General features: G+C 35.3%; 1 protein-coding gene across 1 annotated transcript; it reads left to right on the top strand.

Annotated features, from left to right (window-relative positions):
* The first annotated feature begins 12,336 nt into the window (after positions 1–12,336).
* LOC107692436 (dermatopontin-like) lies at positions 12,337–21,098 on the top strand. Its single transcript, XM_016491483.1, has 4 exons — positions 12,337–12,756; positions 19,921–20,046; positions 20,244–20,351; positions 20,540–21,098. Exons 1-4 carry the CDS (start codon positions 12,467–12,469, stop codon positions 20,604–20,606), a joined length of 591 nt encoding a protein of 196 aa, XP_016346969.1. The 5' UTR covers positions 12,337–12,466; the 3' UTR covers positions 20,607–21,098.
* Positions 21,099–22,353: the final 1,255 nt, after the last annotated feature.

Raw genomic sequence — 22,353 nt, 5'->3', positions numbered from 1 at the left:
GTCATACCTGTGCAGTGGCACGGAAAGATGGCAGCTTCTTGAACAGAAAGCAGACGTGCTCGTCTGTTCCCCCTCCCTTTGACACTAAGTAATCTCTGCCATTACTTTCAACTTGGTCAACAAGCTGACAAGCTGAGGTGTAGATAGTGTGTTGAGCCCTTTGATGCCTGAACTGTTTTTAGTCGTTGCTTTTTTCACTGCCCTTTCTCTCACAGCCAGTGCATCATCGGGTCCAAGAAGTGTTTTCTGATTTGTGTGGAACAGTTGTGATCCAATTAAGTATATCTAGCCTGATAGTCTCAAGGCTGCATGGAACTCTAGACTTTTTAAAAAGCATGAAGTTTGTGGCCTCTTTTGTGTTGATCTTAGTAATGACACTGGTTCACATTGCCAGTAGAGAGTATGGATGGTGATAAGGGTTTTTCCCCTGGCCTCTAATGTGCCTGAGATGGATATCTCTCAACCTCAGTGTGCACTGCAGTGACAGCAGTGCCAAAATTCGGTCATGTAGAAGTAAGAGTTACAATAAATGACAAAATGGAGGGTGACAGAACATTGTGATGCTGCTAAATTAATTGAGAGAGATATTTATTTGTGCTTATAGTGCATCATTAGTGTTCCCATTTAATTAGCTGTCATAAGCTCAATAGTTATAGAATGAGATAATTATTTTCTAAATTTAGCATACTTTTTAAATGTACTTTGAAAGATTCCTTTGGGTAAAACGTTGCATCATGATGATTGTGTTTGTGTGGAGCGAAAGACTTCTCATACCACCTCAATGTCATATTTACATAGAGCTTTGCTATGAATGCAACTCCAGACTGGAAAGTAAAACATTTTGTATATTCTAATGACTAAGAATAATAAAATGACCACATTTATCCTCTCAGTGTAAACAGAGTAACACATCTAGAGTGTTTAGTTCACTAGTTGCTCCACTGATGAGTAAGGTTTCTCTAAGTGAGCTGAAACTGGATTTGTCCAGTGTCAAACAGATGGGGGAATATTTCATCCTCTTATTATTTACTGTACACATGATAAGCAACCAAGCTGGTTATAACTTAGCCTGAATTTTATTGTTTATTCACAATTATTAGAACTACGAGAAAAAAAATTACAATTGTGAGATATAAACTCAAAATTGCAAGTATAAACAGAATTGCGAGATAAAAAAATCTCAATTACAATGTTATCCCATGGAATCCCATTATCCCGAAAAATCTTATTTCATTAAAAATAAATAAATAGATAAAAATAAAGAAGAAGAAGCACATGGACTTTGTAAAATATGTATATCAGTATTCTCTCTGGTGATATAACAACACAACTTAACCTAGATGTGCAAGCTGAGCATAGCGGGAAGCTTTTAGGTGCTACTAATGTAGATGTAGTTTCTGTCACGTATATTTATTCTACTTTCTCACCTCATGTTTCAGTCAGGTCTTACTGGAGCCAGCAGGTCAGCGGGGTGCCTGAACTCCCCACACACAATTAGAGGAGAGATCTAGGAAGTGATGAAGAGACAGTCGACCGAGTGCAGGCTCCCGGTGAGGGACATAGCCTGAGGGAAGTGTGGGCCAGATTGACTGCATAATCAATATCCCTCCTGCTCCAAAAAATGGCACGCTATTTGCTGTTTACGCTGTGCCATGCTATTTACCATCACTTATTTGTATATAATGTGTGCATTTATGAGTGAGTTTGCAATTGATGCTGATGCGATTAACCCTATGCTATGTGATTACATTGTGTCATGTAAATACTGAAAAAGTATACATAGGGTACTGTTGCAAATGAATCAGTTTTTGTTGTTATCAATGCAGCTAAGTATAATGAAATGAGTGAAACTAAAAGAATTCAAGCTGTCAGTTTTCTCTCAAAGATCTTCCACCATATCATAAACTTTGTGTCAGTAAGGAGAATGATTCACACAGAGCTAATGTAACATCATATTAAGGGTGCATCAATTTTGTGAGCACGTTATGGATGTTCAGTCAGTTTGAATCAGAAAATCAACAGAAACTGTCACTATAAATCACTGGAAAACATCTTCTCCTTTGGCAGATAGGCTCACTAAACTTCACAGGCGCACAGGCTGCTCCACAGTGACATGTGAGAGAAACATTATCCAAAGTCAATATTGTGCTTTCAAAAGAGCTAGTAAAATGATTGAGCTTGATGTGGAGCTAAACCATACCCCTCTATGATTTGAACCACCAATAGGTGGAGACCACATAGTCTCTGCCCTTGAATGGTAGCTGCTTTAATGTAGCGCCCTAGTCACCCAGCCATGTGAGATCCCTAGTAGTGATATGTTCACTGACGGTCAGTGAGACAAAGGATATCACAAGGTCATAGTAATCAATGGAGAGGAATGAATGAAAGTGTATCTGGAAGACCGTTGTCAAATCTTTCAGCACTAAACCTAAATGTTGGGGATTTGTTCATATATTTCTAGAATTCTGTATACACACACACACACACACACACACACACACACACACACACACACATTTTGGGTGAAGTGTCCTTTTAAATTGATCAAATGTACGTACATACATACATACAAACACATACACACACATATATATGTACATTTGATCAATTAAAAAAAATAAATTTCTGTCATCATTTACTCACCCTCAAGTTGTTCCGATCCTGTATGAGTTTATTTTTTCTGCTGAACACAAAAGATAATATTTTTTTTAAGGATGATGATAACCAAACAGTTGCTGGTAGCCATTGACTTCCATAGTATGGGGAAAAAAAATAAAACAAATAATATGGAAGCCAATGGCAGTGTATCTAAAATGTATCTTTTGAATGGCAGTGTATCTAAAATGATGTAAACTCACATGAAATGGCATTCAGTCATATCAGTAGCCTAATAAAAACTGTTGTACTAGTACAAGCTGGATGGGGTCGCTGCATGGTGGCAGCCATGTTGGGGTCACATGACCAGTCATATACATTTTATCAGACCCCTGTCATCAGACACTTTGACTAGTATTCTATAACACTACCATACAATATTTCAAAAATGGTAGGCTTAGTACACCATTCTGGATTCAGCCTACCACTCTCAAAAATAAAACAACGTGAACTGTGAGGTACATTTACATTTATTTATTTAGCAGACATTTTTATCCAGAGGACTTGCAAATGAGGAACTTCAAAAAGCTTTTTTTTTTTTGCAGTAACGTGCCTTGGTTTACAAGGTTTTCTGAGTGGTAAAGAGAAACAAAAATGGTGAGAGCCTTCTAAAAGTCTTCTGAGGCATGATTAGTTTCTCACCCATCATGCTCTTCTCTCCCATTATTCCCCTGTCAAAGCAGCTTACAGTAAAATACCCATCGCCTTCACAAAGGCTCTTGACACTTCTTCCGAGAAACCATGATCCATTGCTCTAATGAGGTGGGTGCCCTGGAGTCCGGCAAGTGTTTTTTGAAGAACCCTTTAATGCATGGTGGCCTTTTGACTCTTTTCTATAAATACATCAGTGAAGCTCCATTAATCAAAACAGGTCCTGAAGAAAAACAAGGCCTTGCTCTAGAAAACGGCACGGCACTGTTTTTTTTTAAACTGTACTTATACTAAAATCATTACATTAAATTGTTTATACCTGAAATGCTCCTGAAATTAAATTATTATTTGATACACAGTCATATTCTAAATATTAAATATGATTTATTCAATTTCATAAACATTAAAAATTATCTTCATCACATGAAATATTTATGTTCATTTCTGACATTTACCTTCATGACATGCTGTTCAATGCATATCAAGACATGACACATGTCACATGACACTACAGTCATTTCCAGCATTATATAATGGAGCTGAGTATTCAGAAACACAAGACTGTGAAGTGGCCAAAACCTTGATTGTGCCTGGCAGATATCAGATTATTTACTTACATTCTTGAAGTCGATCATTCCTCATTATACAAGTTCTTGTATAATATGACAAATTTTAGAATTTAGTGGTGTCATAATAATATTTGTCAAACCCATAAATGCTTTGATAATGTTATCAGAAAAGATCTGCACTGAAGCAAACAGGTGTTATGTAGCTATTCTGGTCTGCAAAAATAGCTGTGCCTTTTAAAAATAAAGGAAGATGGGTCGTGGGAGCATTAGTTAAAGGGGTCATATGATGCGATTTCAAGTTTTCCTTTCTCTTTGGAGTGTTACAAGCTGTTCGTGAATAGATAAGATCCCTAAAGTTTCAAAGACTTAAACCCAAAGAGATATTCTTTATAAAAGTTAAGACTCGTCCACGCCCTCCTAAAACACCTCGTTTAAACACGCCCCCACATGTCTACGTCACTGTGTGGGAAGATTTGCATAACACCGCCCAAATGTATACGCAAAGAAAAAGCGTAACTTTGATTCTCAACTCACAACTAGAAATCAGTGGTTAAGTTATATTTACAACACTGTTCCAGAACAGTTCAAACCAAATATTCAGATGTGTGCAGTGCATTTTATATTTACAACCCTGTTCCAGAACAGTTCAAACCAAATATTCAGATGTGTGCAGTGCATTTTATGGGACTGTTTCCTGGGAGAGTAGACTAAATTCCGGTGTTCAGACAAATAATGCTGACTCACAGCCTGTAAGTACGTTTTCATATTTAAAGGATTTGCCACTGACGATTCAAACACGAGTTTTGAGCAGTGTAGAGTAGCGCTTGTTGTTTGTCGTTTCTCCGATCACAAATGCAGACATGGTTTTATGTTTACGCGGCGCGATGCAATGCAACGCGTAAAAAGACAGTATAATGTCCCCACTGGATGCAACAAATGCCTCGTTTATAATAAGTTTAATTGGTTTTGTCTCATCGCGCCGGGACACAGCATCACAGTATGGTAATGAAGGCGCTGTGTGTTTCGTTGTGAAAGCGAAACTACTTTGTTTGGTCTTCCAAAAGAGGACACGATCACAAATGCAGACATGGTTTTATGTTTACGCGGCGCGATGCAATGCAACGCGTAAAAAGACAGTATAATGTCCCCACTGGATGCAACAAATGCCTCGTTTATAATAAGTTTAATTGGTTTTGTCTCATCGCGCCGGGACACAGCATCACAGTATGGTAAGGGGCGTAACATTTCCGTCACACGCTTGAGGAATTCGGCCAATCATAACGCACTGGATAGCTGGCCAATCACAGCACACCTCGCTTTTCAGACCGATGAGCTTTGTAAAAATCGACGTGTTTCAGAAAGGCGGGGCATAGAGGAGAAACAATAATGTACAGTATGTGGAAAATAATGTGTTTTTTGAACCTTAAACCGCATAAACACATTTCATTACACCAAATACACAAAATAATGTTATTTTTTAGCAACATCATATGACCCCTTTAAGGTCAGAATTCAGTATGTGTTGAACGAATGATATGTAATGAGCCCTGGTGAATGTAACTAGATGGGAAGAAGTCTCTTATGCCTTGCCACAAGGCAGCCATTACTCCAGTCTTCAGTGTCATGTGATCCTTCAGAAATCATTCTGATATGCTGATTTGGTGCTCAAGAAACTTTTTTATTATTGTCATTGTTGTATACTGTCATGCTGCTGAATATTTTTGTGGAAACCATGATATATTGTTTTCAGGATAGTCTTTGATGAATATAATGTTCAGTGTTTATTTGAAATAGAATTTTTGTAAAAGTCACTTTTGATCAATTTCAAGTATTAATTTCTTTTTTTTAAATCTTACTATATGTATAAACACACACACACACACACACACACACAAAAAGGTAAACTGAGGCAAGGCAGCATGTAAGCAGAAGTAGTGCTGGTAAGTATTTGGGTCAAAGGGGTGGAGATGATTGTGTGCAGCCACATAAGGGGGGAAACACTGCCATTTTCTCTTCCTGAAAGAGATAGCCGTGTAACGTATGATAACCACAAACACTCACTCGTGCAAAATGGGTTTCCGCAGCCACATATACCCTACTTGCAAACATATTGTGGCTTAAAATTTAATTTGTCAGGTTTCAAATGCTGTCAATAGCCAAAGCAAAGCCAAGAGAAATGATGCTTCAGTTCTGTTGTGGTGCAGATTATGATTTGCAGGGCTACAAATACATCTCTCAAGTGACAATGCTTTGCTGTGAGTAAACAATGATATTCAAAAAAATAAAAATAAAAATGAACGAAACAGCCTGTGTCCATGTGTTTTTGTTTGCACATAAGCATTTTTCTAATTTCTCTGCTTTCCATACGTGCGAGTACAGGGCACGCTATTTTGACACTGCAAACTCTAACAAATTCATTACTATGACACTGAAAGGATTTGGCTTATTGTATATTTTGTTTTATTTATTTCATTTATAGAGTAGCAAGACAACAGAGAAAGAATCACAAAAGCTTTAAAACAGTTTTAATGTAATTGAGCAAACACTCTGACAACGTACATCCCATCCCCACAGTGTGGTACAAAATTATGACAACCATTATCATTACCTTTTCTTTCTATTATTTCCTTGTTCTTCTCTGATTTTTCACCAAATCTCTTCTGTTGTAGAGCAGCCCTTGGTCCTTTGGTTTGTAAATGAAATGTCTCAGTTGTGAGGGTAATTAGAGAAACTAAATCTTGGGCCATTAGCAGCTTTTTAGGCTAATGTTCCATTCAGGGCCTTTTTTTTTTTTGCTCCTCTGCAATACTCAAGACATTATGTTCACACATCAATCCATTGTAAAAACTACATGCAGCTTGATATAAGGAGTGATCGGTCCTTCTCCATTACAGAATACTAGATTCTTATATTATACAACAAAGAAATCAACTTTTTTTGGTAACACTTTAGTATAGGGACAAATTAACTAGTTGCTTATTAGCATGCCTTTTATAAACATATTGGTTGTTTATAAAGCACATATTCTGCATGTCCATATTCTACATCCCTACCCAATGCTTAAACCTAACAACTACCTTACTAACTATTAATAAACAGCAAATTAGGAGTTTATTGAGGCAAAATTCATAGTTAATGGTTTGTTAAATATGAGAATCAGACCTAAAGTGTGACCTTTTTTTAATGTTTGTACATATTTGTGCAAAACCTGATCAGTTATAAAGTGCATTTTGTGCAAAACATCTGCACTGCATAAGCTTGTGTTTATATATGGTGGCTGAATGATAATCTGTGATTCTAATAGCAGCATGCTATTAAAATTCTGTGATTATTAATAGACTGATATTGTCCTTAATGCTAAATAAAAAATGCTCTGTTCCACTAATGGATTTTGTGTCCTGACACGGAACATCAGTTTATTGCATTATTTTAGCTTAAATTTTGTCCAGAAGTCATCATTTCCACTTGCCAGCAGATTTACAGTTCTCAAACACATTTGTTTTCTGACACAAAACATTTTGTGCCTATATAAACGAGGGCAAATTAGTTCATAGCCATGTTGCTTCAGTGATGCCCAAATAAAAAGCAGATGTGAACTATCTTGCTTCCTTTAGTGTAGCAGCCTGGAAAAATTATGGTTGGTGGTGTTATTGTTGAGCTTGGATTCGGTGTAATGTTTTTATTAAATACCTTTCAGCTTATTACGCTTTGAACTATAAGTTACATACAAGTGCCCAGCAAAACTACAGGACAAAAGAGCAGAAGAGAATCAATGAATGAATACTCACAAGTTTGCATCCCACTGTCCCAAATAAAGGTGCTTTTTATGGAATGATCAATCTAAAAATACACATCTCTGTGATCTGCTCCATTTAAACTGATAAGAAACTCCACAAGATGACTCACACACTATTTCTGAACATTAATAATTATTTGTTTCTTTGAGAGTGGCGCTTCTCCAAACAGATCAAAGTCACTGTGCCAGATGGTGACAGACAGAATTAATCTCTGCAACACAGATTTGAAGTGAAACATAATCCAAACTGTGGAGAAATGCTTTTTAATATTATTTTTTGCACGCAAGATGTCTCCACATATCACTGTAATTTTTTTTACAATTATTTTAATACTAACACAAAAAATGGTTAAATGTAGGTTACCTTAGTATATGGGGTAAAAATGCATACTATATGTAACAGACGTTAAATATTACTGTAATATATTGTAAAAAAATTATGTTCTTTTCAAATAAAGATAATATCATCACAGTTTACAAATGTAAAAGTATATAAAATATCAAACAGCAACAACACAGTACTTCTACTGTAAAATATTATTAAACACTTTTTAACAAAAAAGTGACCATATTTAATGTTGACAAACAGTACTAGGATGTAATGTTGGATTTAACTTATAAACAATATACTCTATAGTGAGTGCTCAGTGCTAATTATTATATATAATATCCATGGAAAATTATTCAAAGCCAATGACCTCTCTTTATATTTCTTAAATTGCTGCTTTTTACTCAACAGTCTGTGTGCACTGAATTTATTTAATACACGAGTTTCACAATTTGAGTTGAATTACTGAAATAAATGAACTAATTTATTGAGATGCACCTGTATTTCCATTCAGTGCATCAGTACATAGGAACTAGCCTGATAATCTTGTTTCAGAGGATTATGAGCTATTTCTGAAGATTTTGCTGTAGTGAGAGACCCTACACTTTATCTTATTATTTGTTACTTGAATTATACTTTACATCAAATCTACTGTAGCAGCAAGGGACTCTTAAAGTTCATAAATTTCCTCTTGAAGTTGCCAGGCTTGAACTCATGCCCTTATACATATTTATAGCCGATACCCATGTTTGGCCATAGTCACATCAAATGACATTGTGGTTATGATGTTCAGCCTTGTAAGACATTTTGAATTACAACAATTTTATTATTTTTAAAGTGACTGTTGCATGTGATGGGAGTTTACATCATCTGTCAGTGGAAACATCAGTATGGATGATATAGAAGTTAAAATTATAAGGACCCAAATTATAAGGACCTTTGTTTTCCTATTGTTTTCATACTTGCTGAAGGTAATGACTGAAAAGTAGTTTGACCAATAGCGTGCAGGCATTGTACATAATCGACCAATCGTGGGGTATGAGAAGGTGGGATCTACAGAGAATGGTCTGTAGAGGACTGTAGAGAGCATGTCAGTAGGAAAACACAGCCAAAAAGTGGACATTTAAGGCAATTTAGAAATCAGAAATTTGGGGGGGAAAATCATTATCATCAACAAAATAAAAATAAAATAAAAAATAAAACAAAATAAACATATTTTACTATTTATTATTTCATAAAAATATTTTTGAAAATGTAAAAAACAAAAACAAAAACAAAAAAACAATGAACATAGAAAATACTATAGAGACATTTAACCATTTATACACTGTTATTATTTCTCCGTTGTATAATATAATATAATATAATATAATATAATATAATATAATATAATATAATATAATATAATATAATATAATATAATAATTTGGTTCTCTGCACCATGTCCCATTTCAACTATATATATTTTGTTATGATATGCAATATTGCACAGCTCTTTATATAAAGTGATATACTTTAAAGCGATATACTGTTTACCATTAAGCACATCTTGGCTATGTAGCTGTTTATATCATCACAAAATGTAAACTATATAATTTAATATAAAAGCTGGTTCTCTGCACCGTGTCCCATTTCCACCATGTATATATTGTGTTCTGATATGCAATATTGCAACAGTATATTTATACTGTCAATATTTGTTGTAATAACTTGTGCCATTCTCCTGAACTGTTTTATGTTACATGTCTGCTTTAGGTGCAGTCTTACATGTTTGCACAATGGTTTATTTGAAAATTGCTCCATGTTTCCTCCTGTACAATGTAAATATATCAATTATAAGGACCTTTGTTTTCCTATTGTTTTCATACTTGCTGAAGGTAATGACTGAAAAGTAGTTTGACCAATAGCGTGCAGGCATTGTACATAATCGACCAATCGTGGGGTATGAGAAGGTGGGATCTACAGAGAATGGTCTGTAGAGGACTGTAGAGAGCATGTCAGTAGGAAAACACAGCCAAAAAGTGGACATTTAAGGCAATTTAGAAATCAGAAATTTGGGGGGGAAAATCATTATCATCAACAAAATAAAAATAAAATAAAAAATAAAACAAAATAAACATATTTTACTATTTATTATTTCATAAAAATATTTTTGAAAATGTAAAAAACAAAAACAAAAACAAAAAAACAATGAACATAGAAAATACTATAGAGACATTTAACCATTTATACACTGTTAAATTGCTCCATGTTTCCTCCTGTACAATGTAAATATATCGACTTTGACTTTGGCTTAGGTCTTCAAATGTTTAATGACTCAACTTGCCACATTATGGCTTTGTAGCTCCGTTAGTCGCTATGCTAGTACAAAGTTTGCTTTGCATCCGATCATTGATAAGACAAGTTAATGTTTAAACAGAGCACTATGATAATTCAAAGAACCCTGCAGAAGCCCTAAACACTGATTGTTATCTGAGCTCCAGAGATAAATGTTTGTGTTTTACAAGACTGTGCCTAAGGCTTATCACTGAGATAAAGTTGTAGGGGATCAAAGGCTTACAGCATCTGATGTGGCCTGACATACTAAATTATCTGTTTTTATTGTTACTAAATATCGCATAGTAATACATTCGGATTTGAAAGTAAAGGGGAGGATGAAATGGAATGAAACTGATTAAGTGAATAAATCAGCAGCTGATTAAGAGGAAAATGCTGTAATCAGTACAGACACATGCATAACACAATGTTCCTCTGACATTAGTGACCTTGAGTAACTTGTGAGTTAGAGGTCATAACAAGGACTCCTCTTTCTGAAGGGTTATTGCTATTTAATATTAACATACTTTGTTTTGCTAGGTAACCCAAAAATCTTTCCATTTAGGTTTGCTGATGTAACTTAATTTATATAGGTTGATTCAGAGATGTTAAATAACATTTTAATTAAGTCACAAATGTTATTTAACATCTACGAATCAACCTATTTAATATGACTTACTCCATTAGGTTGTTTATTAAATATTTTGGCGAAAAAAATAGGTTAACTTTTATGATTGTGTAAAAATGTTTCATTTGGTAACATCTAAATTAACTGGGTCATTTTAACGGTTAAATGAGGTAGAAATAGTTCCATAAGAGGTCAGAGATATATCCTTGTGGGTGGTGCAGTGGCTTAGTGGGTAGCACTGTGGCCTCGCAGTAAGAAGGTCCCTGGTTTAAGGCTATGAGACCTTTCTGGGTGGAGTTTGCATGTTTTTCAAGGGGTTCCTGTGTGTTCTCCGTTTTACCCCATAACAGAATTGCTTGATTGTCTTGCCGCAAAATGTAAACTATATTATCGACCCAGCCATATATTTAAATTTAGAAATATAGTACATCTAACTTTATACACATACTGTACATACATAACCTCACGTAAATCAATATAGACTATATAGCAAATCTAGACTGTGTGAATGTTTATATTATCGCAAAACGTAAACTAGAGAGCTCTCACAAAAGCTACTGAGAACAAATTGTTTTATAAGTTTACAAGTTTCTGGGTGATGTAAAGAATAAAGGATTCTGCACAAAATGTGACTTTTGGGGCTTGAATAATTTTGTACATGAATGTTTAGAGCCAATTTGATTTTTTTTTTTCATTTATCATCAACTTTATTTTGTCGGAATCACTCAAATGTGTATTAATACATTTTCTATAATAGAAATGCCTGTGCTAAATTGTTCTCATAACATTTTGTTCTCGGCAGCAAAATATATTGCAAGTCAAGTGGTTGAATAATTTAATAATAATAATATTATATTATATATATATATATATATATATATATATATCCATTGGTCAGTAATGCAAAATTTCTAAATTTCTAAATCTGTTCCAATGAAGAGTCAAATGCATCTACATCTTGGATGGCCTGAGGGTGTTAATTTTAAGCAAATTTTCATTTTTGGGTGAACTTTGGCTAAAATACTTTAACATGACTACATATTAATCTGAATAAATTCGGCTGTAACCTACCAATGGAAATAATTCTTAAGAGTCAGATCAGCTAGAAATACTTGAGGTAACAAGTAACAACTAGCTGTATTCACATTTTACAGTGTTTCATTAAAAATAACTCGTTTTCTCAGTCCAAATGTTATTTCCTGTGAAAGTTCCTCATTCCATCACACTGTTTAACACAATGAATGATAGATTGAAAATAAGCCCATTCTGTTTACATAAAAGTTTGGCCTTAAAGTGAGATTTCTCTTTAAAAAAATCTAGCTCAGGGTCTACGGCACAGTCTGGGAGGAGGCTGGAAACATTCTCCTTAACAATACAAGAAAGTTCAATCCCTGACCGCAACTATCTGCTTATGGTGAAAATGATCACCCCTGGATCCGGACGCAGAACATCTGGACAACACATCCCAGAGAGCCTTTAAGACGGAGGGAGCATTGAGAAGTTCCACAGAGTTTGACTTCAGGATGAGCTCAGCACATGTTCTGCAGGCTCTGTGCCTGCTGATGGTTTTCTCCACAGTCAGCGCTCAGCACGGCTACATGCATGATACCGGTGAGGAGTGGGAGAATAACTGGCGCAAGGGCTTCAACTTTCAGTGTCCCCATGGTGAGGTCTTAGTAGCAATCAGGAGTTACTTCAGTGAGAAAGAGGGCTCGGACCGCCTGTGGAACTTTGAGTGCCAGAGGACTCCCTATGACTGGGGAGAGCCCAACGAATGCTGGTGGGACGATATCAACAGAGCCGGGCTGGAATGGTATGTCTGTATGTATGCGGGTCACAGTGTGCTGTCAAACACAGGTCCATATAGTCATATGCATTTTTTTTTATGTCTCTCTATAATACAAAACACATTTGCAAGTATGTTTTATATGATAACATTCACTGTTGCAGAAAGGACCATGAAATGATACCCTGACGTCCCACTCGATAGTGTGTTATACATAGAAAGTATATAATAGATGGAATAAACTGAATATTTTTCTCATGTTTGCCAAACATGGCAAGAATGCATCTTTTCATAATTACTATTTTAGGACTTTGCAGTTTCAAGTGTCTAGTCAATACACATAAATGAATGAAAGATAAAGAATTTCTAATTTTTGGAGAGTTATTTGGAAATAGTTTTTGATACTACACAGCAAGCAGCTCCACAAATGTGACCCTGGGTCCACAAAACCAGTCTTAAGTCGCTGGGGTATTTGTATTTGTAGCAATAGCCAAAAAAACGTATAGGTCGAAATTATTGATTTTTCTTTTATGCCAAAAATCATTAGGATATTAACTAAAGATCATGTTCCATGAAGATATTTTGTAAATTTCCTACTGTAAATATATTAAAACTTCATTTTTGATTGGTAATATGCATTGCTAAGAACTTAATTTGGACAACTTTAAAGGTGATTTTCTCAATATTTTGAATTTTTTGCACCCTCAGATTCCAGATTTTCAAATAGTTGTATCTCGACCAAATATTGTCCTATCATAACAAACCATGCATCAATGGAAAGCTTATTTATTCAGCTTTCATATGATGTATAAATCTCAATTTCGAAAAATTGACCCTTATGACTGGTTTTGTGGTCCAGGGTCACAAATGTGATACAAATGTGATACCCTTGTGTTGCGGAAAATATATATTTTGTATGATAACATTCAGTGTAGCAGAAAAGACCATGAAATGACTCCCTGATCAACGTATATTCTTTTTAAAAAGTGTTTAATACATATAGATACATAGAGAACAAACAGATTATTTTTGTCATTTTTTATTTAATTAATTTTTATTTTATAACTCTGCACAGTTTCAGTTGTCCAGTGAATACACATACATGAATGAAAGACAGATTTGGAATATCATCTTTTTGGACAGATATATGGAAATGATTTTTGACGTTACACAGACATCCCTTGTGTTGCAAATATTTTTCTAACGAGCTTTCCTAAAAAAGGTTTGGTGTTTGTATGCTGGGTTTACACTAACTAAAATGGAGAGCTCTCTTGCATGTATGATTAGACTCAGATGTGAATGTTTACTGAAAGCACTAGCTAATGCTAGCTTTCAGAGTTGAGTGCTTGCTTTGACAACATCATGATCATTTGTTTGTCAAGGGGAAAACAATGAAAGTTTCTTAAATAGGACTGGAGAAACACAAGCAGATGTTTGGGCCAATCCAGATTTCATAAGTGTCATTTAATCTTTGCCTCAGGTCGGCTGTTCTCAGTAAGCCACAAGCCACAGAAGAGATATAATGGCAACACTTAAGTTTAAGGGCCTTGTTTACTGCCAAAATGAAACTTTAACAAGCCTCCACAAATGTACCTCAGACATGTTTGATTGCACATTTGTGAATCACTTCAGTTCTGTGACATCTTATTAAGAACAGCACTATAACGTTTCAAATTTAAGTTGTGTTATATGTTGTATTGAATGTTGTACTTTGGGCTTTGTTAAAAGGTTTCTTGTTGAAGCACTGCAAGGTTTGCAGTGTTCATTCCAATTACAGCACAACATCTTGGACCCATGAACGTAGGTCTGACATGTTATTATTTCTTCTCTTCTAATGAACTGTCATGTGGTCCTGGTTACATGCTATCTCAGTTCCAGTTCCAATATCCGACAGATTTCTGAGATGATCTATAGTTATTATAATAGATATGAATTGAATTATTTATTTATGTATTTCTGCATGCAACATAAAACCAGAATTAAAAAACTCTTCACACACACCCACAAAAACTGGGGCATTAATAACACCACTGCTTACCACCTACTGATACTTGTCACAGCCAGATAAACCAATGACCAACTAATGTGGAAAAGAAGGCAAAAAAGTCTAAAACATATTAAAATGCATTAACACAAATTAGACGAAATTATTTAGTACACAGAATGCAGCCATTATTAAAATTCATTGTGATGATAAACAGTAATTTTTACATTCTTATTTTATAAACAGAACTGTACAATAAAGCTTCACATCTCTGTAACATTCATACTGAAATAAGATTGCGGATATTGCAAACATAACAGTATCTCATAGTACATTCATTTCTGACTGTCAATTACAACTAATTACATCAAATGTCTGCATGCACTATTCTCTCATTTTTGCCAGGTTTACACAGAGTCCCGAGGACTAACTTCTCAGACTGAAATCTGACCAGTTAAAGGTTTATGAGATTTGCTTGAACTGCATTGAACAGTATAAGCTTTGTTGTTTTGAACACATTCAGGATTAAATTTTTCCTGGAATAACAAGCTCATTCTATACTCACAGTGCTGCAGTGTCAGGACACTCTATGAATGGATATTTTGATAATTAATTGCTGCTGCCTTGATATAAAAACATAAAGTTCAAACTGAAGGTAAACACCAGTGGCTACAATAAATAAAAGCATACTGTGCACTGGTTTAAACTTTATACTGGCTGCTTTCTTTGTCATGCTCAACATTGACATGATCACTCAAGACTACTAAGGCACTATTTTTTTGCAAAGCTGCTTTGGAACAATAAGTATTATGAAAAGAGCTATTCATCCAAAACCGACTTTCGTGTTCGACAATGAAATAGTCTTTCCTGCATCTAGACTCTGGTTGTCCACAGGAACGTGAATGTTTTGCCCAGAATGGTCTGACATGAAAAATGATTCATAGCACTCTCATGATTTTCCCCTCTACAATAACCGTAATGTCTTAAAGTGAGATGATTGCCTTCTTTCCTTCCTCCATTTTTTCTAATGATGTGATGTGTGTTGTAACACCACAAATGTCCCTGTAACTTTCTGTGATTTTTTATTTGGCTCAGGCTCTTCATATCATGCTTTGAAAGACATATCTTCCTGCAAGACCCTTAAGATGACTTACAATCTGTGTGATTCTCATGACAAAAGTGACCTTATTTTACTAATTCTCCAGCTTGTTAGAACAGGAAATGTCTGGTTGCTGCGATCAGTCTCTGAGGGCATAAGCAACAGCGCCAAGGGCCATTCAGTGCTCCATCAAGGTTTCTCCACCCACTCCAGCAGCATTGGGGGAGTTTTTCCAGTGGGTTAATTGGACTCAGTATAGTTTTCCCTGATCTACTGCCCACTCTGTAAGATTTCTTTAGAGCCAGTGCCAATGACCTGTCTGCTGCGCACTACTAGAGCTTTGTGAGGGAATACTGTCTGTCAGTCTTACTGCATGCTGGGAACTTACAATTAAGAAATCATCTTATGCTCTTTAGATCAGTTTCACAATTTGTGGACTGATTTAAAATATTAAAAAATGGCCAAAAATGTATTCTTAAAGTGAAGTGACATGTGACCCATACTCAGAATTAGTGCTCTGCATTTAACCCATCCAAGTGCACACAAACAGCAGTGAACACACACCCAGAGCACACGACTTCCCCCTTAAAGGTGCTGTATGTAAGTTTTTGACTATACTAAAGCATACAAATACCATAATATGTTTGCAGATATTTAAGAAACATGCTAAGTTAACATAGGCTACTTGTTTATCTGAAAAACAATGCTACAGTTAGTTATTCTCCTTTGAAAATGTGCGTTCTGGGCCCGATTGTCGGTCTCTGTTTTGGTTTGTGAAACCCACCCACTGCCAGTTTACCCAATTGTATTTCGGCACCCCGGGTTGCCAGTTGGCAGAAAACACTGCTTATTTAATTTCATTCATCGTCAAGTGCGCTTGTTCCTGTTGGTGTCGTCAATCTGGCAACCTGCCTGTGCGTCAGGTCTGAGGAGGAGGGGCCTCTCCAATATTTTGAAATTGGACTGCAGTACCTAGTTCAACCACTCGGTGTCAATCCTACATACAGCACCTTTAATATTGATAACATATATATATGTATTTATTTTTTTTTTTTCAGTAAGCTTTAGCTACTTATATTTCTTCATATACACTCTAAAAAATGCTGGGTTAAATACAACCCAGTGCTGGGTAAAATAGGGACAAACCCAGCAATTGGGTTGTTTTGACCCAGCGGTTGGGTTAAATGTTTAACCCAACCTTCTGGCACTGGGTTGTATTTAACCCAGCATTTTTTAGAGTGTAGTTTTTGGTCACACTTTAGTTTGGGGACCAATTCTTACTATTAACTTACTTTTGCCTCAATAAATTCGCTTATTTGCTGCTTATTAATGGTTAGGTAGTTGTTAAGTTTAGGTATGGGGTAGGATTAAGGGATCTGAAATATGATCATGCAGAATAGGACATTAATATGTGAGTTATACGTACTAATAAACATGTTTTTTTTTTTTAAATGGGTCACACTTTATTTTAAGGTCTAATTCTCGCTATTAACAGACCATTAACTATAACTTTTGCCTCCATAAACTCCTAATTTGCTGTTTATTAATAGTTAGTAAGGTAGTTAGGATTAGGGATGTATAATATGGTCATGCAGAATATGTTCTTTATAATTACTAATAAACAGGCAATATGTTAATAATAGGCATGCTAATAAGCATCTAGTTAATAGTGAGAATTGGTCCCTATACTAAAGTGTTACCAAAAATGCATTTTCCCAAAATCCAAAATGTATTTTCTTGCCCCCTGACGAAAATTTTTATAAATATTTTGGCATTTCATGGTTTAATCAAAATATATTTTCAATTTGAAAAATATGTTTCCTTAAACTGTTCTGTTTACCAATATATATATATATATGCCATATCGGACATATGTGCCTTTTACATTTAGACATTCACCTTGTTGGAGAATCAGTTGTTTACATGATTGCATAATTTGAATATATACCCCACCTATATCAATGGCTGTTTTTTAAGAGGATCTTACTTCCTTTTTCCCTCTTCACATTATAAGAACAGTGTCTCTGATTTGCACTACGTCATAGATGACATTCCACTGGGAGAAGGCCCTGGCCTACTTCCTATTGGTGGAATAGCTGCCCATAGCATTAGTGTTGCTATGACAAAAGTCTGGCATTGCTGGTGGCTTGGGAGCAGTGCAGAACTCATGTTTGTGTCCCTGTTGTGATGACAACAGTTTGTATGGGCCATAAACAAGCAGAAACCCTAAATAAACCTGTATTTACAGAAAACCTTAAAAACTACTCCCCGTCTCACAGCCACCTCAGAGTTGACATTTGCTGGCTTAAGAAAAACTTATATGAAAAACAACTTCTCAGTCTTATAATTATTGACTTGTTAAAGCAATTTAGAATTATTGCAATGACATGTAAAAACTTGTTTTGCAAACTAGCCATGACGGGTAAACTCTTTCCTGCTGTAACAAACATTTTACTATTTATGGTCAAAAGTCAAAGTTTATCATACCTGCGGACATTTAATTACATGGGTTAAATATGATAAAAACTATTGTGGGTTATGCATATATGACAGTTAGTTCCAGTCCTTAAATCTGATTGGACGAGTGGCATACCAAGAGTGTTGATACAGGAACCCAATAGCACTGGGATGTTCACTGTATCACTCCATGCATTCCTTCAGCTTACATCATTTCACCAACAGAAGCCAGCAAGGGACTGTCTTTATGAGTGAGTCATTGAATGATGTTTGTTCAATCTTTCTGATTCATGCAGGTATAAAACAAGTGATTTATCTTTATGAATGAGTAATTGAAACATTCACTTAACCAATTAATTCAACAATACTGATTCATTCAGTAATGAAACAAGTGAATTGTCTTTATGAAAGAGACGATGAAACATTCACTTAAAGGGATAGTTCACCCAAAAATGAAAACTTTTTTCCAAAAAAAAAAAAGTCATAAACTGGGACGCCACTCTCTCGTGAACGTGTGGAGGACAGTTAGCGGAAGCTAGAGATTACAGTTTATAAAGTTTTAAATATGGATATTTTTCTTACACAAACGCATTGCTTCACTTGAGAAGGCCTTTATTAAGCCCCCGGAGCCGTGTGGACCTCTTTTATAATTGATGGGTGCAATTTTTTGGACTTCAAATTTTGGGCAAGCATCCACTCCCATTATAAAGCATGGATTATCCTGGACATTATTTAATATAACTCCGATTGTATTTATCTGAAAGAAGAATGTCATATACACCTAGGATGGCTTGAGGGTGAGTAAATCATGGGGTAATTTTAATTTTTGGGTGAACTGTCCCTTTAACCAATTCATTCAACAATGCTGATTTATTCAGGAACGAAACAACTGAACTTTCTTTATGAACGAGTCATTGAATCATTCACTTCACACTGAATCATTCATTCACTTCACAATCTTTTTGTTTAACAATGCTGATTCTTTCTGGAACCAAACCAGTCAAATGTCTATATGAATGAGTCATTGAATCATTCACTCAACCGATTATTCAAAAACAATGATTCAAACAGAAAGCAAAATCCCACTACAATCTGTTGCACAGGGACTACTGTGGCTTTGTTTGGAACTATTGTCATTAGCAAAGTAAAAACAGACAAAATAACGTGTGTCTAAAATCGAAGTTACTCAATATTAACTTCTTATTTAACTGCTGTTCAATAGCAATATCTCACCCACCGCTATTTTTCTGAATATCTGCAGTCAAATGACACCGATATTTGGTAACAACCTGTGAAAAATCAAAAAGATTAATTTCAAGATCTTCATTAAAGCCCTTCAATGGCAAAATGGAACTAATGGCGCCAGACAAAAAGGACAGACCTAATGCTGTGTTCATGAATGTTTGTCAAGCACACGTTCCTCTTGCAGTTTTAGTCAGCCCTTCAGTATAAACAGGAAGATGCACACAAAAAAAGGTCAATAGCTAAAGTCAGGCACACCTCACACAACCATATGCCACATGTGAGACCGTGGAATACACAAACATTCCAAAGCTTTGTTTTGAAGGATTCATATTCATTTAAAAAATAACAAGTGTCTGCTGTTCAGCCTCTTCACTCTATATAAAATCCATATTTGTACTGTCTACAGGTCCTCAGTTTGCACTAACAATGGGCTGGTTGCTGGTGTGCAAAGTAAGTACTTTGAAGCGGTTCTGGATCGAGAATGGCAATTTTACTGCTGTCGATATGCCCGCAGGTGCCCATATTCCTGCTGGTGAGTCTTGGAATAAAAAATGGTGATCTAATATGCTCATACAGTTACTAAACAACCTCTATACATCACAAGTTATACGCTGTTATAGATTTTAGGATTATGTGTCCTCTGATAATTATATTAAAACTGTACAATAGGATGTTTTTCACATAACTTATAACCTTTCCTTTAAATTAATTTTCATGATTTATACACAGGAAGACGAGTGATGTTCCAGAGTACTACAAAGAAGAGGGGGAGATGGTAATCCCCAGTTACGGCTACTTCATAAGGGGTGCTCAAACTACTTTCAGTGGTGTACTGAGGTCTGTATGAGCACTTCCTCTTCCTTTGCACATAGTGGTTTTGTCACTAATGCATTTATGTCAAAATAACAATCTGTTATATTACAGACGGATACATTAACGTAATAGTTTTAGTTGCTGTTAATGGCTAAAAAAATTGTTTTCCTTTTGTGGGAGATAACAGTCTGTTTTTTTTTTATGCTTTGCAGGGATCGGCAGTGGAAGTACATCTTGTGCCGAATGACAGACTTTGATTGTCAGTTTGAAAACTTCTAGAATGCATTCATCACTTAATGTCCTTATTGACAACTCTGTGCTGAAAGAGCACATGCACGCAACCACATAAGCACTTAGAATAGCACTCACTGAAAATATATGCCATTCTCCATTTTTAAATTAGCTTTATAAATGGTTTGCTCTGTATAAACCTGCATGGATTGCCATGTTTTCATATTTCGCAGTCATTTATGTTATTTCTTAAAATGTAAAGGACAAAAAAGGGATAAAAACATTTTTATATTTTTGTGTATTATGAATAAGCTGCACATGCATTTATATCATGCAACCATGTAATACACAGCATGAAGTTAACAGTAGTTTGAACACTTTGAGTATCACTCAACACTTATATAGCAGCATTTTTGCTGACCAATTCGAATTTGATTATGATCTCCAATGCCTTTTTGAATGGTTTTTGAAAAAGTCCAAAATATTTATTTTGGTGTATTTTTTTTTGTCTTCTTTGGAAAAATGGGTAGAACTAATAAAGCAAAGATTTCTCCCACATCTGCTTGTTTTTTTCTGCATTGTGCAACACACAATGGCTGTTTACCTCTTCATCTTTTCTCCATCTGTTTTCTGCTTTGCTTGAACAAGTGACTTATTTCTCAGACCTTATTGAGCTGATGTGGCCAGATTACATCTGATCTCTGTGTATATGTGTATATGTGCACAGATGTGTTTTTGGGTGTTCATAAATACTTAATATGTCATCTACAGCTTTTGGGCTATGAGTGTGTATGAGAAAACATAGTGCAGTTCCTACAGAATATATAATATAAGTATGCTGATGATATACATACAATATACGTTTTAATGTATGTTCAAATAGAAAACAATTATAAAACTATTTCAAATACAGATCAAATCTGTATTTTCGATCAAATTGCCTTGGTGAGCATAACAAACTTTCAAAAACATAAAAAATCTTACTGAGCCCAAACTTTTAAACAGTAGTGTCTAGTTTACTACTGCATACTTACCAACATGTTGTTAGGACAATAAGTAATAATTCTGACACAAAAATTGCTTTTGATTATTTCGATGCAGACATCACTGAAAATAATGATAACTTCTAATTCATTAATTCAGTCAGATGTTAATTCAGTTCAGTAACTGGATTCAGTTATTTAGTTTATCTTAAAAAAAAAAAACACTCAGGAATCAGACTACTTAGGTTATGTTTTTGATTCACTAAGAAGAACCTACTCATAAGAGTGATTTGTTTGTGAATCGGATAACACTGTTTGTGCTGTATGTTTTTGCATGGAGCCCGTGAGGAAACAGTAGAAATTTCCTGCCGTTTTGTCATGGTATGTGGTCTTTGTATTGCATCACATCCAATCCAGACTGTGCATTCACATTCTTTTCCTGTGTGAAGATCCCTCTCTGCTGAAAAGTGTTGCAGGAAGCACTCATGTGTGTTTGTGCTTGGTCTGGGTGTGTCTTTCTCAATAAGTGAGGTAATTATAGGTTGGATAAGGGTGTTGGGGATTGAGATAGCGCCCAAGACAGTTTACATAGAGAAATATGTTCCTCTTTATGTTGAATGAGAATGTAAAACAAGACATTGTCTTTTCAAACATTTTGAATTGCAGTAGATTTATAAACATGGTGTACTGTGGTCTTTGCATTTCTATGTTTTGTTAGAGTGGGCCTTTTATGAAATATAGAATAGATGAACAGCATTTTTGGATTTCCTTATGTTTATGTTTTTTTTTCTTCCTTTTGCTTGTACTGAGCA

Source organism: Sinocyclocheilus anshuiensis, unplaced genomic scaffold (genome assembly GCF_001515605.1).
Source record: "Sinocyclocheilus anshuiensis isolate Anshui unplaced genomic scaffold, SAMN03320099.WGS_v1.1 scaffold70, whole genome shotgun sequence".
NCBI lineage: Eukaryota > Metazoa > Chordata > Actinopteri > Cypriniformes > Cyprinidae > Sinocyclocheilus > Sinocyclocheilus anshuiensis.
Note: the sequence above shows the minus strand (reverse complement) of the source record. Positions and strands in the feature narration are given on the sequence as shown.

Excerpts from the sequence above, each read along its gene's own strand:
- LOC107692436 (XM_016491483.1), top strand. The coding sequence starts at position 12,467 with ATGAGCTCAGCACATGTTCTGCAGGCTCTGTGCCTGCTGATGGTTTTC. Across the intron at positions 20,047-20,243 it reads AGGTGCCCATATTCCTGCTG|GAAGACGAGTGATGTTCCAG; the intron begins GTGAGTCTTGGA and ends ATTTATACACAG. Across the intron at positions 20,352-20,539 it reads ACTTTCAGTGGTGTACTGAG|GGATCGGCAGTGGAAGTACA; the intron begins GTCTGTATGAGC and ends TATGCTTTGCAG.